General features: G+C 43.8%; 1 protein-coding gene across 1 annotated transcript in view; it reads right to left on the minus strand.

Annotated features, from left to right (window-relative positions):
• The window catches only part of myo10 (myosin X), a 443,782-nt gene that overhangs the window by 147,646 nt on the left and 269,386 nt on the right, over positions 1 to 26,750 (minus strand). The window contains exons 16-19 of the mRNA XM_078240784.1: positions 22,423 to 22,491; positions 22,169 to 22,251; positions 18,574 to 18,682; positions 15,738 to 15,818 (exon numbers count right to left, since the gene is read on the minus strand). Coding sequence (XP_078096910.1) covers positions 15,738 to 15,818; positions 18,574 to 18,682; positions 22,169 to 22,251; positions 22,423 to 22,491 — 342 coding nt within the window. The remainder of the gene's footprint in view (positions 1 to 15,737; positions 15,819 to 18,573; positions 18,683 to 22,168; positions 22,252 to 22,422; positions 22,492 to 26,750) is intronic.

Raw genomic sequence — 26,750 nt, forward strand, 5'->3', positions numbered from 1 at the left:
GAATAATTTGATTAGGGATAGTCAGCACGGTTTTGTGAAGGGTAGGTCGTGCCTCACAAACCTGATTGAGTTCTTTGAGACGGTGACCAAAGAGGTGGATGAGGGTAAAGCGGTTGATGTGGTGTATATGGATTTCAGCAAAGCGTTTGATAAGGTTCCCCATGGTAAGCTTTTGCAGAAAATACGGACACATGGGATTGAGGGTGATTTAGTGGTTTGGATCAGGAATTGGCTAGCTGGAAGAAAACAGAGGGTGGTGGTTGATGGGAAATATTCATCCTGGAGTTCAGTTACTAGTGGTGTACCGCAAGGATCTATTTTAGGGCCACTGCTGTTTGTCATTTTTATTAATGACCTGGATGAGGGCGTAGAAGGATGAGTTAGTAAATTTGCGGATGACACTAAAGTCGGTGTAGTTGTAGACAGTGCGGAGGGAAGTGGCAGGTTACAGAGGGACATAGATAAGCTGCAGAGCTGGGCTGAGAGGTGGCAAATGGAGTTTAATGCGGAAAAGTGCGAAGTGGTTCACTTTGGAAGGAGTAACAGGAATATAGAGTACTGGGCTAATGGTAAGATACTTGGTAGTGTGGATGAACAGAGGGATCTGGGTGTCCATGTGCATAGATCCCTGAAAGTTAGCACCCAGGTTGATAGGGTTGTTAAGAAGGTGTACGGTGTGTTAGCTTTTATTGGTAGAGGGATTGAGTTTCGGAGCCAGGAGGTCATGCTGCAACTGTACAAAACTCTGGTGCGGCCGCACTTGGAGTATTGCGTACAGTTCTGGTCGCCGCATTATAGGAGGAATGTGGAAGTGTTGGAAAGGGTGCAGAGGAGATTTACCAGGATGTTGCCTGGTATGGTGGGAAAATCGTATGAGGAAAGGCTGAGGGGCTTGAGGTTGTTTTCGTTAGAGAGGAGGTGGTTAAGAGGTGACTTAATAGAGGCATACAAGATGATCAGAGGATTAGATAGGGTGGATAGTGAGAGCCTTTTTCCTCGTATGGTGATGGCTAGCACGAGGGGACATAGCTTTAAATTGAGGGGTGATAGATATAGGACAGATGTTAGAGGTAGGTTCTTTACTCAGAGAGTAGTAAGGGCGTGGAATGCCCTGCCCGCAGCAGTAGTAGACTCGACAACATTAAGAGCATTCAAATGGTTATTGGATAAACATATGGATGATATTGGAATAGTGTAGGTTAGATGGGCTTTAGATTGGTTTCACTGGTCGGCGCAACATCGAGGGCCGAAGGGCCTGTACTGCGCTGTAATGTTCTATGTTCTATGTTCATGGTGCACGAAAGCTGTAACGAATTTAGTCAAGAAGAAAAGAAAAGCCGACAAAAGGTTCAGGGAGCTAGGTAATGTTAGAAATCTAGAAGAGTATACAACTCGTAGAAAGGAACTTAAGAGGGAAATTAGAAGAGCAAGAAGGGGTCATGAGAAGGCCTTGGCAGATAAGATAAAGGAAACCCCCAAGGCATTCTACAAGTATGTTAAAAGCAAGAGGATAAGATGTGAAGGAGTAGGACCTATCAAATGTGACGGTGGCAAAGTCTGTTTAGAACCGGTAGAAATGGCAGAGGTACTCAATGAATACTTTGCTTCAGTATTCACAGTGGAAAAGGATCTTGGTAGTTGCAGTGCAGACTTGCAGTGGACTGAGAAGATTGAGCATGTGGACATTAGGAAAGAGGATGTGTTGGAGCTTTTGAAAAGCATCAAGATAAATCGCCGGGACCGGATGGGATGTACTCCAGGTTACCGTGGGAGGCGAGGGAAGAGATTGCTGAGCCTCTGGCGATGATCTTTGCGTCATCAATGGAGACGGGAGAGGTTCCGGAGGATTGAAGGATTGCGGATGTGGTTCCGTTATTCAAGAAAGGGAGAAGAGATAGCCTCGGAAATTATAGACCAGTGAGTCTAACCTCAGTGGTTGGTAAGTTGATGGAGAAGATCCTGAGAGGCAGGATTTATGAATATCTGGAGAGGAATAGTATGATTAGAAATAGCCAGCACGGCTTTGTCCGAGACAGATCATGCCTTACGAGCCTAATTGAATTTCTTGAAGATGTAACTAGACACATAGACGAGGGAAGAGTGGTAGATGTAGTTTATATGGATTTCAGCAAGGCGTTTGATAAGGTGCCCCATGCAAGGCTCATTGAGAAAGTGAAGGGGCATGGGATACAAGGGGACATTGCTTTGTGGATTCAGAACTGGCTTGCCCACAGAAGGCAAAGAGTGGTTGTAGATGGGTCTTTTTCAGCATGGAGGTCGGTCACCAGTGGAGTGCCCCAGGGATCTGTTCTGGGACCCTTGCTCTTTGTCATTTTTATAAATGACCTGGATGAGGAAGTGGAAGGATGGGTTGGCAAGTTTGCTGATGACACAAAGGTTGGTGGGGTTGTGGATAGTGTGGAGGGATGTCAGCAGTTGCAACAAGACATAGATAAGATGCAAGACTGGGCGGAGAAGTGGCAGATGGACTTCAACCCAGATAGAACATAGAACATAGAACATTACAGCGCAGAACAGGCCCTTCGGCCCACGATGTTGCACCGACCAGTTAAAAAAAAAACTGTGACCCTCCAACCTAAACCAATTTCTTTTCGTCCATGAACCTATCTACGGATCTCTTAAACGCCCCCAAACTAGGCGCATTTACAACTGATGCTGGCAGGGCATTCCAATCCCTCACCACCCTCTGGGTAAAGAACCTACCCCTGACATCGGTTCTATAACTACCCCCCCTCAATTTAAAGCCATGCCCCCTCGTGCTGGATTTCTCCATCAGAGGAAAAAGGCTATCACTATCCACCCTATCTAAACCTCTAATCATCTTATATGTTTCAATAAGATCCCCTCTTAGCCGCCGCCTTTCCAGCGAAAACAATCCCAAATCCCTCAGCCTCTCCTCATAGGATTTCCCCTCCATACCAGGCAACATCCTGGTAAACCTCCTCTGCACCCTCTCCAAAGCCTCCACATCCTTCCTGTAATGTGGGGACCAGAACTGCACACAGTACTCCAAGTGCGGCCGCACCAGAGTTGTGTACAGTTGCAACATAACGCTACGACTCCTAAATTCAATCCCCCTACCAATAAACGCCAAGACACCATATGCCTTCTTAACAACCTTATCTACTTGATTCCCAACTTTCAGGGATCTATGCACACATACACCTAGATCCCTCTGCTCCTCCACACTATTCAAAGTCCTCCCGTTAGCCCTATACTCAACACATCTGTTATTCCTACCAAAGTGAATTACCTCACACTTCTCCGCATTAAACTCCATCCGCCACCTCTCGGCCCAACTTTGCAACCTGTCTAAGTCTTCCTGCAAACTACGACACCCTTCCTCACTGTCTACCACACCACCGACTTTGGTGTCATCAGCAAATTTGCTAATCCACCCAACTATACCCTCATCCAGATCATTAATAAATATTACAAACAGCAGTGGCCCCAAAACAGATCCCTGAGGTACACCACTTGTAACCGCACTCCATGATGAATATTTACTATCAACCACCACCCTCTGTTTCCTATCCGCTAGCCAATTCCTGATCCAATTTCCTAGATCACCCCCAATCCCATACATCTGCATTTTCTGTAGAAGCCTACCATGGTGAACCTTATCAAACGCCTTACTAAAATCCATATATACCACGTCCACTGCCTTGCCCCCATCCACCTCCTTGGTCACTTTCTCAAAAAACTCAATAAGGTTAGTAAGGCACGACCTACCTGCCACAAAACCATGCTGACTATCACCTATCAATTCATTACTCTCCAAATAACTATAAATCCTATCCCTTATAATTTTTTCCAACATCTTGCCGACAACAGAAGTGAGACTCACCGGTCTATAATTCCCGGGGAAGTCTCTGTTCCCCTTCTTAAACAATGGGACAACATTCGCTAACCTCCAATCTTCTGGTACTATACCAGAGGCCAACGACGACCTGAAGATCAGAGCCAGAGGCTCTGCAATCACTTCTCTTGCCTCCCAGAGAATCCTTGGATAAATCCCATCCGGACCAGGGGATTTATCTATTTTCAGACCCTCCAGAATATCCTGCACATCCTCCTTATCAACTGTAATACTGTCTATTCTACTCCCCTGCAACCCAGAGTCCTCCTCAGCTATATTCATGTCCCCTTGCGTGAACACCGAAGAGAAATATTGGTTCAATGCTTCACCAATCTCCTCCGGTTCCACACATAACTTCCCTCTGCCATCTATAACTGGCCCTAAACTTGCCCTAACCAACCTTCTGTTCTTGACATACCTATAGAACGCCTTAGGATTCTCTTTAACCCTATCCGCCAAAGTCTTCTCATGTCCCCTTTTAGCCCTTCTAAGCTCGCTCTTCAACTCCCTCTTAGCCAATCTAAAGCTTTCTAGTGCACTACCCGAGTGCTCACGTCTCATCCGAACATAAGCCTCCTTTTTCTTTTTAACCAACAAAGAAACTTTTTTGGTGCACCACGGTTCCCTAGCCCTACCAATTCCTCCTTGCCTGACAGGGACATACCTATCACAGACTCGCAGTAGCTGCTCCTTGAAAAAACTCCACATGTCGGACGTTCCCAGTCCCTGTAATCTCCTAGTCCAACCTATGTTTCCTAATTCTCTCCTAATAGCCTCATAATTACCCTTCCCCCAGCTAAAACCACTGGCCCGAGGTTCATGCCTATCCCTTTCCATCACTAAGGTGAACGTAACCGAATTGTGGTCACTATCACCAAAATGCACACCAACTTCCAAGTCTAGCACCTGGTCTGGCTCATTTCCCAGCACCAGATCCAATATAGCCTCACCTCTAGTTGGCCTGTCTACATACTGAGTCAAGTGTGTGGTGGTTCATTTTGGCAGGTCGAATAGGATGAAAGAAAATATTAAGGGTAAGACGCTTGGCAGTGTGGAAGATCAGAAGGATCTTGAGGTCCGGGTTCATAGGATGCTCAAAGCAGCGTCGCAGGTGGAGGCTGTGGTTAAGAAGGCGTATGGAATACTGGCCTTCATCAATAGAGGAATTGAGTTTAGAAATCGGGAGATAATGCTGCAGCTGTATAGGACCCTGGTCAGACCCCACCTGGAGTACTGTGCCCAGTTCTGGTCGCCTCATTACAGAAAGGATGTGGAAGCCATAGAAAGGGTGCAGAGGAGATTTACAAGGATGTTGCCTGGATTAGGTGACATGCCTTATGAAGATAGGTTGAGAGAGCTAGGTCTTTTCTCCTTGGAGAGGCGAAGGATTGAGAGGTGACCTGATAGAGGTGTATAAGATGTTAAGGGGTATGGATAGAATGGATTCTCACGAGGCTTTTACCCAGGGCTGAAATGGTTGCCACAAGAGGTCACCAGGTTTAGGATGCTGGGGAGTAGGTACAGAGGAGATGTTAGGGGCAAGTTTTTCACTCAGAGGGTGATGGGTGTGTGGAATCGGCTTCCGGTAGTGGTGGTGGAGGCGGATTCGATAGGGTCTTTTAAGAGACCTTTGGATAAGTTCATGCAAGTTAGTAAGATCGAGGGTTATAGGTAAGCCTAGTAGGTAGGGACATGTTCGGCGCAACTTGTGGGCCGAAGGGCCTGTTTGTGCTGTAGCTTTTCTATGTTCTATCTCCTTCTCTGTAATATGTACACGCCTCAAGGCATCAATATTTAATTCCCCAAGTTCCCTAACATCCATGCTTTTCTCAACAGTAAATACTGATGAGAAATATTCATTTGCGATCTCACCCATCTCTTGTGGATCCGCACATAGATTACCTTACTGATCCTTAAGAGGCCCTACTCTCTCCCTTGTAACTCTTTTGCCCTTTATGTATTTGTAGAAGCTCTTTGGATTCTCCTTTGCCTTATCTGCCAAAACAATTTCGTGTCCCCTTTTTGCCCTCCTGATTTCTCTCTTAACTGTACTCCTACACCCCCTATACTCTTCAAGAGATTCACTTGATCCCAGCTGCCTATGCAGGTCATGTGCCTCTTTCTTCTTCTTGACTAGGGCCTCGATATCCCGAGTCATCCAGGGTTTCCGACTTCTGCCAGCCTTGCCCTTCACTCTGAGATGAATGTGTTTACCCTGAACCCTGGTTAGCACACTTTTGAAAGCCTCCCACTTACCAGACGTCCCTTTTCCTCCCCACAGACTCCCCCAATTAACTTTTGAAAGTTCCTGCCTGATACCATCAAAATTGGCCTTGCCCCAATTTAGAATATTAACTTTTGGGACAGACCCATCACTCTCCATAGTTATCTTAAAACTAATAGAATTATGGTCACTGGTCCCAAAGTGATCCCTCACTAACACTTCTGTCACCTTCCTTATTTCCCAAGAGGAGGTCAAGTTTTGCTCCCTCTCTAGTCGGGCCATCCACATACTGAAACAAATTTCTCTCCATCCAACCCTCTAATACTATGGCTGTCTCAGTCAATGTTGGGAAAATTAAAATCTCCGACTATTACCACCCTATTTTTCTTGGAGCTATCTGTAATCTCCTTACATATTTGCTCCTTAATTTCCCGCTGACTATTTGGGGGCCTATAGTACAATCCTATTCAAGTGATTTCCCCCTTCTTATTTCTCAGTTCTTCCCATATAGACTCAGTGGCCGAACCCTCGGATATATCCCCTCTCAGTACGGCCGTGATGCTTTCCCTAATCAAAAGTACAACTCCCCCTCCTCTCTTACATCCTGTTCTATCTTTCCTATAGCATCTGTACCCTGGGACATTAAGCTGCCAGTCCTGTCCCTTCCTTAGCCATGTTTCAGTAATTGCTATAATATCCCAGTCCCACGTACCCATCCATGCCCTGAGTTCACCTGCCTTGCCCGTCAGGCCCCTTGCATTGAAATAAATGCAGTTTAATCTGGACTTCCCTTGCTTCTGTCTTGCTTCTGTCTGATCTGTTTGGTACTAGGATTACTGACACTGCCTTTACTAATTAATGTGCTCTCTTTAACTTCCGTGCTGTCCTCAAACTTCTCTTCTGTCTCCCTACTGCTTTGGATCCCACCCTCCTGCCAAACTAGTTTAAACCCTCTAGCAAATCTCCCCGCCAGGATGTTAGTCCCCCTCCAGTTCAAATGTAACCCATCCCTCTTGGACAGATCAGCCCTTCCCCAGAAAAGATCCCAATGATCCAAAAATCTAAATCCCTGCCCCCTGTACCAGTTCTCAAGCCAGGCATTCATCTGCCTAATCCTCCTATTCCTACTCTCACTAGCACGTGGTACCGGTAGTAGTCCTGAAATTATTACCTTCGAGGTCCAGCACCTTCTGCCTAACTCTCTATATTCACATTTCAGGACCTGAGAATTGCTGAGAGAATTAGTTGCAGTTTGGATCTGCAGTTCATTGAGATAGACCTGCATTGGAAGTTGAGTAAAAACCCTATTTCATGATTGCCATTTGGAACATAGTTGAGGCTTAATCTCGGATTGAATTTTGTGACGGCACAGAAGCTGGAAGATTGCCTAGTTCGAAACTAGAGGAAGAATATACAGTGGTGCCCACAGTCTTGCAGCAAAGAAAGAAAGAAACAAACTTGTTTTTATTTGTGGGACATGGGCATCGCTGGCTGGCCAGCATTTATTGCCCATCCCTAGTTGCCCAAGGGCAGTTTAGAGTCACCACATTGCTGTGGCTCTGGAGTCACTTGTAGATCAGACCAGGTAAGGACGGCAGATTTCCTTCCCTAAAGAACATTAGTGAACCAGATGGATTTTACCAACAATCAACAATGGTTTCATAGAAATCATAGAAACCCTACAGTGCAGAAGGAGGCCATTCGGCCCATCGAGTCTGCACCGACCACAATCCCACCCAGGCCTTACCCCCACATATTTACCCACTAATCCCTCTAACCTACGCATCCCAGGACTCTAAGGGGCAATTTTTAACCTGGCCAATCAACCTAACCCGCACATCTTTGGACTGTGGGAGGAAACCGGAGCACCCGGAGGAAACCCACGCAGACACGAGGAGAATGTGCAAACTCCACACAGACAGTGACCCGAGCCGGGAATCGAACCCGGGACCCTGGAGCTCTGAAGCAGCAGTGCTAACCACTGTGCTACCGTGCCGCCCATGGTCATCAGTAGATTCTTAATTCCAGATCTTTTTTTATTGAATTCAAATTCCACCATCTGCCAGAGTGGAATTTGAACCTGGGTCCCCAGCTGAGTTTCTGGATTAATAGTCTAGTGATAGATTATACCACTAGGCCATCACCTCCCCTCTAGCTAGCTTCTAAGTATTTGACAAGCAACCAGAACAAGGGCCTGAGGCATCCACAATCAAAGAGATGGTAAATGAAAGTTTTACCTCTGGAGCTGAAGGGAATTCTCCAGAAGACTGTGGCATAGTTATGTGTAGTTCCCATAATTAACTTCAAGACTGATGTATCTTAAACTTGGAGAAAGTAAGTAAAAAGTAAACCTGAATGCATAATTTATGCAGTTATAAGCTAGAAGTGTGAACTTACTCATATTTGCTTTATTTAATCTGTTAAATATAAAATAAAGTGTGTGTTTTATTGGATTCCCATTTTGAATGATTGGCCAGGATTCAGTTTAGTACGAGTTGTTCATATAGCTGTGAAGAGTATTGAGAGATTTGTTTTTATTGACTGTTTAATGAGTTAACAGGATTAAAGTTTTTCGAATAGGTTTTGAATGGCTGTTCATTTATTTTCACAAGCTTCTCAAAGAATTTCCAATGTTATGATAGGGCTCAGGTTCTGTCCATAGTGGATACTAGGTAAGAGAGCATGGAAGGAGCATGGGAAAGAAGCTGATACATTAATATTTATTGCAAGGGGATTGAAGGACAAGAGTAAGAAAGTCTTGCTTCAATTAGAATAATAGAATCCCTACGGTGCAGAAGGAAGCCATTCTGTCCATCGACAACAATCCCACCTAGGCCCTATCCCCGTAACTCCACATATTTACCCTGCTAATCCCGTGACACTAAGGGGCAATTTCGCATGGTCAAACCACCTAACCTACACATCTTTGGGCTGTAGGAGGAAACCAGAGCACCCGAAGGAAGCACACGCAGAAACAGGGAGAATGTGCAAGTGCCACACAGACAGTGACCCAAAGCCGGAACTGAACCCGGGTCCCTAGCGCTGTGAGGCTGCAGTGTTAACCACTGTGCCGCTTTGTTGAGACCATACATATTTAGTCTCCCTATCTAAGGAAGGATATGCTTGCCCTTGGATAAATGCATTAAAAGTGCATGAGACTGTTTCGTGGTATGAGAGGGCTGTCCCGTGAGTAGAGTTTGAGTAGATTATGCCTATATTCCCTGGAGTTAAGAATAAGAGGTGATCTCAGTGAAATGTATAAATATCTTTGAGAGCTTGGCAGGGTAGATATTACAAGTTTGTTTCGGCCTGTTTGTAGGGTCTGGAACTTGGGATCAATGTTAAGGTAAGGGGTTGGCAATTCAGGACTGAGATGCAGAAATGAGTGTCGTGATTCTTAGGAATTCTCTGCCCCTGAATGCTATGGATGCTCACTCATTGATCATATTAAAGAATGAAATTGATTGGTTTTGCTATCAAAAAGATATTTGGGGATATGGAGAAAAGTTTGGTATGTGGTGTGAGATTGCAAATCAGCCATGATCTCAGTGCATGAGCAAACAGACTCAAGGGTTAAATGAGCTATTCTTTGCCCTATGCATCTAAAGGATAGGTCAAGAAATCAGATGAGGTAAAATTGAGAATTATTTTATTGAACGGTGAAGCAGAATCAATGCATGTTAAAACCTACTCTTACTCCTATTTCTTACGTTTATAGGGACAACAGTTGAGCAGAGATCAAAGTAAATGCATCTGTAGAATGTTATTTGTATGTTGGAGATAGTGATGTTTCCTTCCAGATTGAATGTTAATTGTAATTTCATTAAGTATTTGTATTCAATTAAAGAAGACTGTTAGAAAATATGAATAAATATCTGCATCATCACAGCTGTGTAAAAACAATTTCAGGCAAAATTGCTGCATTGCTGATCAAACATTTGATGATGCAGATATGCAGTCCAAAGATGTGCGGGTTAGGTTGATTGGCCAGGTTAAAAATTGCCCCTTAGAGTCCTGGGATGTGTAGGTTAGAGGGATTAGCGGGTAAATATGTAGTGATAAGGGGGTAGGGCCTGGGTGGGATTGTGGTCGGTGCAGACTCGATGGGCCGAATGGCCTCCTTCTGCACTGTAGGGTTTCTATGTTTCTATGTAACAACAACTAAAGCATTGGTCTTTCCTTCTAACGTGACAGGATTTGCACCGTTAGCATTTCTGCATTTATTTCAAGTTTCCTGTATCTATGATTTTCCCAACAATTCCCTGTATTTTGATGGTTTGGTAAAACATCAAATCAAAACGTCTGTTTTTCCATTATTGATACTTGTTTATCTACACAACCAGACAAGCAGGAGAGATTTCAATACAAAACAAACATGTCAGCTTTGAGGACATTTTCATGTGGTTTCAGACTATACAAAGTTCATTGGACCTCAATATGCCGAACAGTTTGGAGATGAACTGACAATGGCTACACTATGACACTAAAACCGTACTCTGCTAATGCATAGACTGGAAAGAATTTGGAATATAGAACAAAGAACAAAGAAAATTACAGCACAGGAACAGGCCCTTCTGCCCTCGAAGCCTGCACCGACCATGCTGTACGACTTAACTAAAACCCCCTACACTTCCTGGAACCATATCCCTCTATTCCCATCTCATTCATGTACTTGTCAAGACGCCCCTTAAAAGTTACTACCGTATCCGCTTCCACTACCTCCCCCGGCAACAAGTTCCAGGTACCCACCACTCTCTGGGTAAAAAATCTGCCTTGTACATCTCTTTTAAAACTTGCCCCTCGCACCTTAAACCTATGCCCCCTAGTAATTGACTCTTCCAGCCTGGGAAAAAGCTTCTGACTATCCACTCTGTCCATGCCTCTCATAATCTTGTAGACTTCTATCAGGTCTCCCCTCAACCTCCGTCGCTCCAGTGAGAACAAACCAAGTTTCTCCACCCTCTCCTCATAACTAATGCCCTCCATACCAGGCAGCATCCTGGCAAATCTTTTCAAGGCTCCACATCCTTCTGGTAGTGTGATGACCAGAATTGAACACTATATTCCAAGTGCGGCCTCACTAAGGTTCTATAAAGCGTCAACATGACTTGCCAATTTTTAAACTCAATACCCCGGCCGATGAAGGCAAGCATGCCGTATGCCTTCTTGACTACCTTCTCCACCTGCATTGCCACTTTCAGTGACCTGTGTACCTGTACACCCAGATCCCTTTGCCTATCAATACTCCTCAGGGTTCTGCCATTTACTGTATATTTCCTATCTGTATTACACCTTCCAAAATGCATCACCTCACATTTGTCCAGATTAAACTCCATCTGCCATCTCTCCGCCCAAGCCTCCAACTGATCTATATCCTGCTGTATCCTCTGATGGTCCTCATCACTATCCACAAATCCACCAACCTTTGTGTTGTCCGCAAACTTACTAATCAATCCAGTTACATTTTCCTCCAAATCATTTATATATATTACAAACAGCAAAGGTCCCAGCATTGATCCCTGAGGAACACCACTTGACACAGCCCTCCATTCAGAAACGCACCCTTCCACTGCTACCTCTGTCTTCATTGACCGAGCCAGTTTTGTATCCACCTTGCCAGCTCACCTCTGATCCCATGCAACTTCACCTTCTGCACCAGTCTGCCATGAGGGACCTTGTCAAAGGCCTTACTGAAGTCCATGTAGACAACATCCACTGCACTACCCCCATCAATCATCTTCGTCACTTCCTCGAAAAACTCGATCAAGTTCGTGAGACACGACCTCCCCTTCACAAAACCATGTTGCCTCTCACTAATACGTCCACTTATTTCCAAGTGGGAATATATCCTGTCTCGAAGAATCCTCTCCAATAATTTCCCTACCACTGATGTAAGGCTCACCGGCCTGTAATTACCTGGATTATTCTTGCTACCCTTCTTAAACAAAGGAACAACATTGGCTATTCTCCAATCCTCTGGGACCTCCCCTGTAGTAACAGTTTTAACAACACCAGGTTAAAGTCCAACAGGTTTATTTGGTAGCAAATACCACTCGCTTTTGGAGCGCTGCTCCTTCGTCAGATGGAGTGGAAATCTGCTCTCAAACAGGGCACAGAGACACAAAATCAAGTTACAGAATACTGATTAGAATGCAAATCTCTACAGCTAACCAGTTCTTAAAGATACAGACAATGTGAGTGGATGGGAGCATTAAGCACAGGTTAAAGAGATGTGTATTGTCTCCAGACAGGACAGCCAGCAAGTCCAGGAGGCAAGCTGTGGGGGTGACTGATAGTGTGACATAAACCCAACATCCCGGTTTAGGCCGTCCTCATGTGTGCGGAACTTGGCTATCAGTTTCTGCTCAGCGATTCTGCGTTGTCGTGTGTCGTGAAGGCCGCCTTGGAGAACGCTTACCTGAAGATCAGAGGCTGAATGCCCGTGACTGCTGAAGTGCTCCCCCACAGGGAGAAAACAGTCACGGCGTGTGTGTGTGGCTGAGAGGGGGGGGGGAATGCAAATTGTGGTGTTCCATGCATCTACTGCCTTTGTTCTTCTGTGTCTTAGAGATCACCAGTTTAGAAGATGCAAATGAAAGCCTTAGCAAGTTGTTGTATTGAATGTTGCAGATGAAACACATCGGCTAGGGTCTTCCAGCCTCTCTCCCTGATGGAATCTTCCAGTCCCACCGAAGGTGACCCCCACTCCCCTCCCCTCAACTGGCAGGTTCCCTGGTGGTACGGATGGCGAGCAACGCAAGTCACCATTGACTTTGGTGGGACCAGAAGATTCCACTGCTGGAAAATACGTTGCCAGGCGGACCAGAAAATCCCAGCCATTACTGCCATTGTGCACCGGTAGAGGAGGCAATGAATAGATGAGTTACAGATCAAGCAGCTGCTTTGTCCTGGATGGTGTCAAGCTTTGAGTGTTGTTGGAGCTGTACTCATCCAGACAAGTAGAGAGTATTTATGACTTGCCTGACTTGCGCTTTGTAGGTAGAGGGCAGTTTCTGAGTCAGGAGGCAAGCTTCTCGCTGCAATATCCCCAGCCTCTGACCTATGCTTGTAATTTCAGTGGTTATGTGGCTGATCCAGTTCAATTTCTGGTCAATGGTAATGCCAGGATGTTGATAGTTGGGGATTTAGTGATGGCAATGCTGTTAAACAACAAGGAGAGGTGGTTAGATTCCTCTTGTTGGGAGATGGTCATTTGTGTTTGTATCTTGCTGCATCGGCCTAAGTCTTGCTGCATGTGGACATGGACTGCTTCATTATCTGAGGAGTTGCGAATGGTACTGTACACTGTGCAATTATCAGTGAACATCCTGAGGAGCTCCTACAGTGATGCCCTGGGCTGAAATGATTGGTCTGCAACAACCACAAAACATCGTTCTTTTGCCAGTTATGACTCCGATTCCCCACAAGGATGGCCTGAGAGCTTTTTGCTTCTTCTTGGAACAGAGACCTGAGCAATTCCCATCCACCAACATTCTCCTCCATCTGGCTGAACTTGTTCCCTCATTCAACAATTTCTCCTTTAACTCGATTCACTTCCTCAATATAAAAGGTGTGGTTATCGGTACCCACATGGATCCCAGTTATGCCTGTCTCTTTATGGGGTATGTGGAACATTCCTTGTTTCAGGCCCCTTGCCACAACTCTTTAATTGGTATATTTTGGTACCACTTCATGTGCTTGTCTGGACCTGGAAAAATTTATCAATTTCGCTTCTAATTCCCACCCCTCTATCACCTTCACATGGTCTATCCTCTGACACTTCTCTTCCTTGACCTCTCTGTCTCCATTTCTGGTGATAGGGCAGTATGATGGCATAGTGGTTAGCACTGCTGCCTCACAGCGCCAAGGACCCGGGTTCGACTCCCGGCTTCGGTCACTGTCTGCGAATTCTGCACATTCTCCCCATGTCTGTCTGGGTTTCCTCCGGGTGCTCCAGTTTCCTCCCACAGTTCAAAAGACGTGCTGGTTAGGTGTATTGGCCATGCTAAATTAATTCTTCCTCAATGCACCCGAACTGGTGCCAGAATGTGGCGACTAGGGGATTTTCACAGTAACTTCATTGCAGTGTTAATGCAAGCTTACTTGTGACACAAATAAACAAACTAACTTAGACTGCCTACCAGTATACATTGCAAGCCTACTGACTCCCACAGCTACGTTGTCTACAGCTCTTCACACCCCACATCCTTTAAGGACTCCATCACATTCTCTCAATTCCTTCACCTCCGCCACATCTGTACCGATGATGCCACTTTCCATAATGGTGCTGTTGATAGGTCTTCCATCTTCCTTAATTGTGGTTTTCCACCCACTGTGGCTGACAGGGTGTTATGCAAGTTGGGGTATGCCCCTTTAAGAGAAAAAGTCAGGTGACCTGCAGCTTGCCTTGCCAGTCTTGTGCTGACTGTGCGACAGTACAGACATATTAATAAACAGTTCCAGTAGTTTACTCCACCAACCTTGTGGTCTTGTATTAATCTTATATCAGAACTCACACATAATACATGTCTAACTGAACTCCCAAAACACTGCTCCCACCCACTCCCCTCCTCCCACAATAAGGATAGGGTCCCCCTGGCACCGGTTCAGGTGCATTGAGGAAGAATGAATTTAGCATGACCAATACACCTAACCAGCATGTCTTTTGGACTGTGGGAGGAAACTGGAGCACCCGGAGAAACCCAGACAGACATGGGGAGAATGTGCAGAATGTGCAGAAAAGTGTCCTCACTTTTCAACAGCCTCCGCATTCAAAGGATCATTCTTCACCATTTCTGCCAACTCCAGCATGATGTCACCACCAAACACATCTTCCCCCTCACTCCCCGTGTCAGTATTCCACAGAGATCATTCCCTCCTGGACACCTTTGGTTCGTCGGAAAACAGGACCCAGACCTTCCTGTTGCTTGTCATTTCAACACATCATCCTGCTCTCTTGGCCACAGTCCATCCTTGGCCTGTTGCAATGCTCCAGTGAAGCCCAGTGCAAACTGTAGGAAAAACATCTCATCTTCCGATTAGGCACTTTACAGCCTTCTGGACTGAACATTGAGTTTAACAACTTCAGAGCAAAAGCTCTCTCCTCCACATCCACTCCATCTCCATTTACTTTATTTCATTTCTTTTAATCTTATTAATTCATTTTTATTACTTTACATTCCAGTATATATTTTAAATTTTAATTCCTTCCATCGTTCCATTTGTTTGACCATCTTCCGCATGCTCCAGGGTGTCCTTTAACACTCTGCACCGTTGTTCTGCTATTTACACATTTTGATCTCTTAATGCACCCTATTAGTACCATTCTCAGCCTTTGTCCTTTTGTCTATGACATCTTGGTCAATTACACCACCACCCTCCCCCTCACCCTTACAGTATAAATCTCATCCTCATTTCTTTGTCTTTATCTCTGACGAAGAGTCATCCAGACTCAAAATGTTGGCTCTACTCTCTCTCCAAAGACGCTGTCAGACCTGCTGAGATTTTCCAGTATTTTCTGTTTTTGTTTCAGAGTCCAGCATTGCAGTATTTTGCTTTTATTGTAAGTTATATTACATGTGCAGACTCAGGACTCTGAAATAATGGTTGGGATCAAGTTCAATTGAAGCTTACCTTCTGAACATTGGGTTTGATGCATCGGACAAAGAATGGATTTGACGTACTTAATGTTGCCATTAATGAATGGAGGGAGTTCTGAAAAAATTGAAACAAAAACTAATAATGACTTTCAACATATCTTGCAGATTTCACACAGCTTATCATGAAAAAAAAAACCTTAAAATCTGTTATGCATTGCCTTCAAAAAGGGTGCTCCAAGATACCTTTCTAGATTGTGGATTTGTATTTAAATTTGTTCCTTCCAAAATACTGCACTGTTGCACCATGACCTGGATTATAACTCTCAGGCTGAAACATGGCAAAGGGTGTGTGACTAGTCCATTGGGGATTGGGAAGTGGGAAACTCAGTCAATTGAAAGACCAGCCTCGTTAACATTTTGCTTGCTGATTTCCAGACCCACACAAGTGGGATGTTAGCAGGAAGCAGCTACATATCGCCAATGAAATTGGAGGCAGGAAGATCTAAGGTTTTCTTGCAAGTCTTGGAGGACCACTCTTACCCTGGCTGGTGTTTCTGACAGATTTTGCCTGTTCAGGTCTCAGGTTGAAATAGCATTCAAAGAACAAAAAACAAAGAAAATTACAGCACAGGAACAGGCCCTTCGGCCCTCTAAGCCTGCTCTGACCATGCTGCCCGACTTAACTAAAACCCCCTACGCTTCCGGGGACCATATCCCTCTATTCCCATTTCATTCATGTACTTGTCAAGACGCCCCTTAAAAGTCACTACCGTATCCGCTTCCACTACCTCCCCTGGCAACGAGTTCCAGGCACCCACCACCCTCTGTGTAAAAAATCTGCCTCGTACATCTCTTTTAAAGCTTGCCCCTCACACCTTAAACCTATGACCCCTAGTAATTGACTCTTCCAGCCTGGGAAAAAGCTTCTGACTATCCACTCTGTCTATGCCTCTCATAATCTTGTAGACTTCTATCAGGTCTCCCCCCAACCTCCGTCGCTCCAGTGAGAACAAACCAAGTTTCTCCAACCTCTCCTCATAGCTAATGCCCTCCATACCAGGCAACATCCTAGTAAATCTTTTCTGTACCCTCTCCAAAGCCTCCACATGCTTCTGGTAGTGTGGTGACCAGAATTGAACACTATATCACAAGTGCGGCCTCACTAAGGTTCTATAAAGTGTCAACATGACTTGCCAATTTTTAAACTCAATACCCCGGCTGATGATGGCAAGCATGCCGTATGCCTTCTTGACTACCTTCTCCACCTGCATTGCCACTTTCAGTGACCTGTGTACCTGTACACCCAGATCCCTTTGCATATCAATACTCTTAAGGGTTCTGCCATTTACTGTATATTCCAAGTCATCAAAGTCTGCCCTGCAAATTTAGAGGTTCCCACTGATTGAGACAATGTCCTCGCTGGCTGGAATTTGAAACTGCATTTGGCCAGATCATGGTGGGAATGGAGTCACCCAGTTCATTTTAAACTCACCCCGTGCCATGTTTTCACCTGGTAGGGTGGGGATTAATATCAAACCCTATGACTGCTATGTCAGTTTTCAGTTAGATGTGCATCACCCATGATAATCACATCATAACAATGTCTACAAATCATCATTGAAAAACCAATATGTTAACGAGGCTGGTCTTTCAATTGACTGAGCTTCCACTTCCCATTCCCCAATGGACTAGTCACACACCCTTTGCCATGTTTCTGCCTGAGTTATAATCAAGGTCATGGTACAACAGTGCAGTATTTTGGAGGGAACAAATTTAAATACAAATCCACAATCTAGAAAGGTATCTTGGAGCACTCTTTTTGAAGGCAATGCAAACAGATTTTAAGGTTTTTTTATGATAAGCTGTAGGTATCAAACATTGTGCCATTTAGTGGCACAGGCTAAAATAAACATGTCTCCCAAATGGAAGCTCGTGATTGAACTTCAATTTACACATTCACATTTACTGGAAATTGATGACATCTTACTTCCCCACAACAGCTAGTAATTAAAGATCACCTATTGATCCATTACAGGATTTCCTCTCAAACTAGGTTAGATCCCCTCTCATCCCTCTCATAAATATGATGGTAGGTCACTTGGACAGGAAAAAGAGCTGTACACTTTGTCTATTGTGGAATTGATTAGCTCAATAGAATCAAATGTTGTTCACCTCATCTTATTTAGTCTTCAGAAAGATTGAAGGATTGCATAAGGCAATAAAAGCTAGTATTGAACACCAGAGTTCAGCAAAATATATAGCACAGTCAGCTCTGTACGGAGAAAATAACCAGACTGCATAAAAGATTACTGGATGCTGGAAATTGAAACAAAAACAAAAAATTCTGGAATATCTCAGCAGACCTGACAGCATCTGTGAAGCGAGAACAGAACTATCGCTCTAACACAGTCATCCAGACTTGAAATGTCAGCTCTGTTCTCTTTCTACACATACTGTCAGATCTGATGAGATTTTCCAGCATTGTTTGTTTTTGTTTCATAAATTAGCGAGGAGTACACTGAACCAGGGTATCTATCCGAATATGCAAAGCTACCTTTTTTTATAGGAGCATCTAGATGCACATTCATACATATATAACACAAAAAGATACATCCTTCCGAGTTGTTTCAGATGTAGTGGAGCATGAGAGATGTCGGATTTGAGATACAATTCAAGAGAATTGGTATTGTGGAAACTTATGGTGGTAAAGGTCTGATGTTTCCGTGCACATCTCAAGAGTTAAATGCGTTTTTGATAGACTGGCACTAATAATCTCCAATCATTCTTAAGAGTGACTAAATAGCAGCTATAAAATTATGTATTATGTAAAATAACAACTTGTATATCAAACTGAAAGGGATGATGCTGACCTTGAACTGAGAGCTTACAGTTGGCTTCCGGTGTTTGGTTCCAGCTTTAAGTGTGTCTTCATTGTTCTTGCTAGATTCATGCTCAAATAAATCATAAATGAAATCCAGTCTGAAATCATGAAAATAAATCAATGTTTTTGAATACATATACTTTAATATAATTGGAGAGGCTGATCATTGCTACAATAACACTTCTGAATGGAAAGCAGCTCCCGTTGGTTGTAGCATAGTTTTTAGATTTTTTTCACTATTTGCTCACGGTATGGGGGAATCTAACGGAATGATCCAATTCAACTCGCACGCAGGCTAACACAAATGAAACAACATATGACAAGCTTTTCAATAGAATTGAAGAAACAACTCGAAATTCATGTGATGTTAGGCTGAAGAAGTAAAAATATCATGGGAGATCAAAATAAAAAGTCACCCTCCAAAAAAAGATCATATATTGGGAAATATAATTTGAGAGTGGTAACATGTAGTGTTTGTGAATGGATGTCATGAAGGAGTGCTGAAATCAGGAATTTGGTACCAGTGGAATAATGCCAAGAGAAAAAGAGGCGCTTTTGCTTTTTATCTTAAATTCTCGTTGTGGCTTAAGTTTGAGGCACCAAGTATTTATACTTTTTCTCCACTGCTTGGTGCCAGTTACAGCATAGAAAAATAAATTTACAATAAACTAAAAACAGATATAAATAATTTGGATTAAGATTTCACTGAGGAGGTACTATGTCAGGACTGAAGTTTATGCTATCCTAACAAAGCCCTCATTCCTGTGCCAGACCTGGCCACCAAGGCACCTCTGTGTTCCTCCTCCTTTGATGAGCTGTCTCCTTCCAAGGTACACACCTCTCTGGAGCACCATGATATGGCTAACATAGCAGAACGCAGCAGACCACCTGAGGTCTTCCTGATCAGTTTCTGTTGCAGTGCTTTTATGTTGCTGTCATGGGGTCAGATAAAGAGGTGAGTAACCACCCTCAATGAATAATCCTTATCCCCTGGAATTCATCCACAGAGTTTGCAGAGCAGAAGTACCCTGGATTGGGTTGAAGGGTCACAGCAGCTGTTAGGAAATTGAGAATGCACATTCAGGAAGCTTGTGTTATGACTGCAAACCAACTGAGGGAGTGGAATTTTTTCCTGTTGATGAATGTCATCGACAGCTTGCTCATTGCCTTGATAGCCATAGAGACACAACTGATGATATCCTGTACTTGTGAAAACCCAGTGATGGTAGTGGAAATACTGCCTACCAGGCACCATCAGTCTGGAATTGAATATACTTCAATTTACTGAACAGAGTTTATTTTTTTTACGTGTAGCTGGTGTGAGGTAATCACATTGGAATTGGCAGAGATTGGCCTTGAATAGAAAACTGGAGTACTTTAAACTGAGATTCCTGGAATACAGAGAAACACAAAGACCTAGTTGTGGGAGGAAACTGGAGCACCCGGAGGAAACCCACACAGACACGGGGCGAATGTGCAAACACCACACAGACAGTCACCTAGTTGGCTGAAGGGAATTTAATCTAAACGAAAGGCTTGTTGGGTGGCTTGATGAAAGGGCGCATGCCTGGGAGTACCGGCAGCTGCAACACACTCACACCCTTTGCTCAGAACCACTGTTTTACACTGTCCATGTGTGTACAGAACACTCTGCTCGTAACCTGTGCACACTCGATGGCACCTATGTGCCCATGGCTGAGTGCCACTCCTAGTCATGCTTCCTTTGATAAGCCCACCTAATATCATGGTGTAACAATGAACAGCTCTCCATTTTGCAGCCTTCATGCATCTTGTCCAATCCTAACCCAGAATGCAACCGTATGTCACTTCCCCACCATTAAAATCCTAAACTGGCAAGCAAATCAAAGATCACATGGAAATACTTCCTGTATGCGCTGAGTGGTTACGACCTAGAATGCATTGCTTGAAAGGCAGGAAGATTTTATCATGATTTTCATAGGCATTGGAAATGAAAACAAACAGAAGGCTACAGGATGGAGGAAGAGTGCTAGCTGGATTGCTTTTGCAGTGAGCTGGCACAGACCTCACCGGCTGAATGGCCTCTTGGGCTACAATGAAATAATGAATGACAATGAGACTGTTCATAAGCAAATTATCTCACCATGGTTTCCTCAAGTCAAAAAGGTTGGAACCATTTTAGAATATGGCTACAGTGAAAACAATTTCTGTTAATGCAAAATGAGTGAAGAAACAAAATCTCATATGGTTTACTGTTAATTATCCCTCTCCACGCAACACTGCCCCTACCCTATTATTACACCAAATAAAATCCCAGATATGGTCGAGCTTACTCTCATCTCCATAGAACCATAGAAAATTACAGCTCAGAAACAGGCCTTTTGGCCCTTCTTGTCTGTGCCGAACCATTTTATGCCTAGTCCCACTGACCTGCACTTGGACCATATCCCTCCACACCCCTCTCATCCATGAACCCGTCCAAGTTTTTCTTAAATGTTAAAAGCATTTACCACTTTATCCGGCAGCTCATTCCACACTCCCACCACTCTCTGCGTGAAGAAGCCCCCCCTAATATTCCCTTTAAACTTTTCTCCTTTCACCCTTAACCCATGCTCTCTGGTTTGTTTCTCCCCTAGCCTCAGCGGAAAAAGCCTGCTTGCATTCACTCTATCTGTACCCATCAAAATCTTATACACCTCTATCAAATCTCCCCTCAATCTTCTACGCTCCAGGGAATAAAGTCCCAACCTATTCAATCTCTCTCTGTAACTCAGCTTCTCAAGTCCCGGCAACATCCTTGTGAACCTTATCTGCACTCTTTCAATCTTATTTACATCCTTCCTGTAACTAGGTGACCAAAACTGTACACAATACTCCAAATTCGGCCTCACCAATGCCTTATGTAACCTTACCATAACACTCCAACTTTTATACTCGATACTCCGATTTATAAAGGCCAATGTACCAAAGGCACTCTTTACGACCCTATCCACCTGTGACGTCACTTTTAGGGAATTCTGTACCTGTATTCCCAGATCCCTCTGTTCAACTGCACTCTTCAGAGTCCTACCATTTACCCTGTACGTTCTTCTTTGGTTTGTCCTTCCAAAGTGCAATATCTCACACTTGTCTGCGTTAAATTCCATTTGCCATTTTTCAGCCCATTTTTCGAGTTGGTCCAAATCCCTCTGCAAGCTTTGAAAACCTTCCTCACTGTCCACTACACCTCCAATCTTTGTATCATCAGCAATCTTGCTGATCCAATTTACCACATTATCATCCAGATCATTGATATAGATGACAAACAACAATGGACCCAACACCGATCCCTGCGGCACACCACTAGTCACAGGCCTCCACTCAAGAGAAGCAATCCTCCACAACCACTCTCTGGCTTCTTCCATTGAGCCAGTGTCTTATCCAATTTACTACCTCCCCATGTATACCTAGCGACTGAACCTTCCTAACTAACCTCCCATGAGGGACCTTGTCAAAGGCCTTGCTGAAATCCAGGTAGACAACATCCACCGCCTTCCCTTCATCCACCATCCATACTCCCTCTACCCCAAAATAACTGTAGAATACATCTGATTCAAAGTTAATACCTGCTTTCACGTAACAGGTTCAGTACATCATGTCTGAATGTGTCTCTGTTCTTCTCAAGAATTCCCTTTACATGATATAAAACCTTAGGGTGGAAAAGAACAGTCTGTTTATAATTAAGAAATTAAGTGAACAATTAATAGAGCAAAATTGTTAAGAAATTTGTGATGTCTCCCTCATTTAATAACTAATAGTCACAGTAAAATGCTGTTGAAAATAATTTAAAATGAAATTAGATGTGATAAAGCATAAATACCTCCCCAGCATAGTGTTTCACTCCAAAATAATGGTCAATGACTCTGGGCTTCACATAGAAGGGATTGTTCTGGGAAAAAATGCAACATAGTTTAAATTATGAATGGAATTCAATATTACAATTAAACATTGGAAGATTAGAATCAGTGTCCCCACTCTTAACTCTGCTCCAATTTTTCTCTCTCTGGCAACTAACTGATACTGGAGCAAACTAGCTGCAACTTTGGCATTGTTTTTGACCCAGAGATGAGCTACTGACCACATATCCACACAATCACTAAGCCCAACTATTTCCATCTGCATTTATATCTTCTGACTTCACTCCTCCACAGCTAATCATAGAATCCCTATAGTGCAGAAGGAGGCCATTTGGCCCATCAAGACTGCACCAACAACAATCCTATTCCCATAACCCCACATATTTGCCCTGATAGACCCCCAACATTAAGGGGCAATTTAGCATGGACAATCCACCTAACCTGCACATCTGTGGACTGTGGGAGGAAACTGGAGCACCCGGAGGAAACACACACAGACACGGGGAGAATGTGCAAACACCACACAGTCACCTGAGGCCAGAATTGAACCTGGCTCCCTGGTGCTGTGAGGCAGCAGTGCTAACCACTGTGCCATTCAATCTGCTGCTGAAACCCTCATCCATGCCTTTGTTATCTTCAGTCTTGATTGTTCCAATGCACTCCTGATCTCCCATTTTCTACCCTCCTGTAAACTTGAGGTCACCCAAAACTCTGTTGCCTATATCCTTACTTGCAATGTGCACCAATGCGCCTGACAACCTACATTGGCTGCAGGTCAAGCAACATATTGATTTTAAAGTTCTCGTGTGTATTTTCAGATCCCTCCATGGTCTTGCCTCTCCTGATCTCTAATCTTCTCCAACCGCACAACCTTTCACTCATCTGATTCTGTCTCCTTGAGCAATCTTGATTTTAATTGCTCCATCATTGGTGGCCATGCCTAGGGTTGCCTAGGTCCCAAAGCTCTGGAATTCGTTCCCTGCACCTCTCTGCCTCTCCAGCTTACTTTCCTTCTTTAAGACGCACTTTAAATCGACCTCATTGACTAATATTTTGATCGGATCAAATTTCCCCTTTTGCAGCTCACTTCATATTTAGTTTCACAATGTAAACTATGAAACACCATGGGACATTTAATTATGTTACAGTTATAATAGAAATATAAGTTACTTTCATTGTTGGACCAATGACAAATTAAAACAGTGGATTGATCATATTCTATTAACAGTTTGCTTATTCCTTATGGCTCATTCCTATCCCAAGCTAAACACAGTTAGCAAAGAGCTAGTTTAAATAACTTGCTTCTCATGACAGGACAACAAATGCAATTTGACAATATCAAATCAAAAATGGCGCACAGTTAGAATCTGTGTACTTTGTGCCATTTACCTGCTGTGATGGAACTGTCTTCTACAAACCACATTCAGAAACGTGACAAAGATAGTTCAAACAGTATTATTGTGAAGGCTTAAAAACAGGAGCATAATTTTTTTTATTCGATACTTTATTATAAACCAACAGATTAAATAAAAAGGAACCAAGCTCCTGATAAATTCTTTAGTCTGAAGACAGAGCCGCAAGATAAAATGGATGCCTCCCTTTATTTTCAACCACCAAACTCTCTTGGATTTCCCTTGTCCAAGCCAAGACTGACATGACGAAGTGGGAGAGACTTCAAAGTGAGCACAACCACAGTCTTGAAGTTGGACCAAAATATTTGAGAGTTTAATGTCATGCAACCAAATGCATCAAGACACATACGCCTTTATGATCTTAAAAGGCAGGCTGGCATTTAAAAGACTCCATGATGCATTACCTTAACCTGCAAAACAAAATCTAATATGATATAAATTACAAATACAATTTAAGACATTAAAACTTTATTAAGTGTCATGTCCTGGTATATTCTGAACTAATTAATTTTTATATTTTAAAATAGATCACAAAAGACTGCAAAACAACGGCTACCCGAGAATCACCCAGACTTTTTTGTGCATCTGTCTCGAGAAGGATCAAAAGGAACTTTTGAGAGCCAACGCCCTTTCCTAAAACTAATTCAAAAGAGCAATTTCAAATTGAATGAGCTTTTCACATAGAAAAGCATTGGCCGTCTCTTCCCAAGATGTTAAATCCATAACACAGGATGTATAGTCACCCACCTCATTTAGAAAATTACTTTGAACTTGTGAAACCATATGAGGAAGCTATTGTGTTGTCTGCTTTAAAAATCTAGCAAGAAGCTTCTTCCAGAGAGTTTTCCATCAGAAAGCAATCAATCTAGCTGCAAGTCACCCAAGTTATCAAGGTAAACATCAACACCCTGAAAGTGGGAGATCCAAAGGACTTCCCTGAACCTGTTCCAACTTTGAGTTCACCTGAGAACTAGACTGCTCGAAAATCATCGACAAGAAGCTTACTGAGAATCCTCTGCTTTACAAGACCTTCACTTCAACTGAAGCAACAACTTCATCTAGGAAATTACAGGCCTACCATGACATATTCTGAGAAAGTTTTCTCAAAGCTGCGTGTAACCTAAGGGAGCAGCTGATTGGTGAGTAAGTCCTGGTGGGTATTTTCAAACTATATTAATGTAAATCATTGTTTAAGCAAATGTAGGAACTTATTTGATTTATTTTGTTTTAAAACGTCTTCTAAAGTTTTAAATTTAAAGGGTTAAGTCATGCAGGAGAGCTCAAAGACGTGATTTGCTCCTCCTGATCGTGGGTAGCTGGGTATATTTCCAGTGCCCGGGACCAGCATATGTGCAGGAAGTGTATCCAGCTGCAGCTCCTGGAAGCTCGGGTTTCAGCTGGAACAGCGGCTGGGGACACTGTGGAACATCCGCGAGTCAGAGCATTGTAGATAGCACATTTAGAGACGTGGTCACACTGCAGCTGAAGGGACCCGAGGAAAGAAGGGATTGGATGACCACCAGACAGCCCAAGAGAAACCGGTAGGTAGCTCATGAATCTCCTGGGGTCCTGCTCACAAATCGTATTCCATTTTGGAGGCTGATGAGAGCACTGGTTCCTCTAGGGAGTGCAGACAAAGCCAAGCTTCTGGCACCAGAAACAGCCTGTCTGTACAGGAGGGCAATATTAATAGGGGAATCTATAGTCAGGGGAATAGATAGGCACCACTGTGGCTGTCAACCTGACTCCAGCATGGTAAGTTGCCTCCCTGGTGCAGGGTCTGGGATGTCTCTGCTGTAGGACAACCTGAAGCAAGAGGGTGATAAAACAGAGGTCATGGTAAATGTTGGTACCAATGACATAGGTAGAAAGAGGGATGAGGTCTTGCATGAAAAATTCAGGAAGCTAGGCAGTAGACTAAAGAGCAGGACCCCTTGGATTGAAATCTCTGGATTACTCCCAGTGCGACATGCTAGCGAACATAGAAACATAGAAAAACTACAGCACAACACAGGCCCTTCAGCCCACAAAGTTGTGCCGAACATGTCCCTACCTTAGCGATTACTAGGCTTACCTATAAGCCACTATCTTACTAAGTTCCATGTACTTATCTAAAAGTCTCTTAAAAGACCCTATCGAATCCGCCTCCACCACTGTTGCTGGCAGCCCATTCCACGCACCCACCACCCTCTGAGTGAAAAACCTACCCCTGACATCTCCTCTGTACCTCCTCCCCAGCACCTTAAACCTGTGTCCTCTTGTGGCAACCATTTCAGCCCTGGGAAAAAGCCTCTGACTGTCCACTCGATCAATACCTCTCAACATCTTATACACCTCTGTCAGGTCACCTCTCATTCTCCGTCTCTTCAAGGAGAAAAGGCTGAGCTCACTCAACCTATCCTCAATAGAAATAGAAGAATAGCACCGATGAATGCTTAAGAGTTAGTGCAGGAGGGAGGATTTTAGATTCCTGGATCACTGGGACCATTTCTGGGACAGGTGGGACCTGTATAAGCAGGACAGTCTACATCCGAACCAGAACGGGACTAACATTCTTGCAGGTGGGTTTACTAGTGCTGTTGGGAGGAATTTAAACTAATTCACAGGGGGACGGAACACAGACTGTTAGCAGAATAAGGTCACAGCATAACAAAGTAAGCCAATCAAGTCAGAGAGCTTGCTGCTGTATTAAGTTTCAAGCGAGTAAGGCCAGTCTGGATGGCCTCTACTTCAATGCCAGGAGTATTGCAGGTCAAATGGAAGAGTTAAGGTGCGGATTGGAATTGTGATATTTTAGCCGTCACAGAGATGGGTTGAAGGAAGGTCAGGATTGACAGCTCAACATTCCGGAATATAGAATCTTCAGGCGAGACAGAGGA

This window comes from Mustelus asterias, chromosome 2 (genome assembly GCF_964213995.1).
Source record: "Mustelus asterias chromosome 2, sMusAst1.hap1.1, whole genome shotgun sequence".
In the NCBI taxonomy this organism is placed as follows: domain Eukaryota; kingdom Metazoa; phylum Chordata; class Chondrichthyes; order Carcharhiniformes; family Triakidae; genus Mustelus; species Mustelus asterias.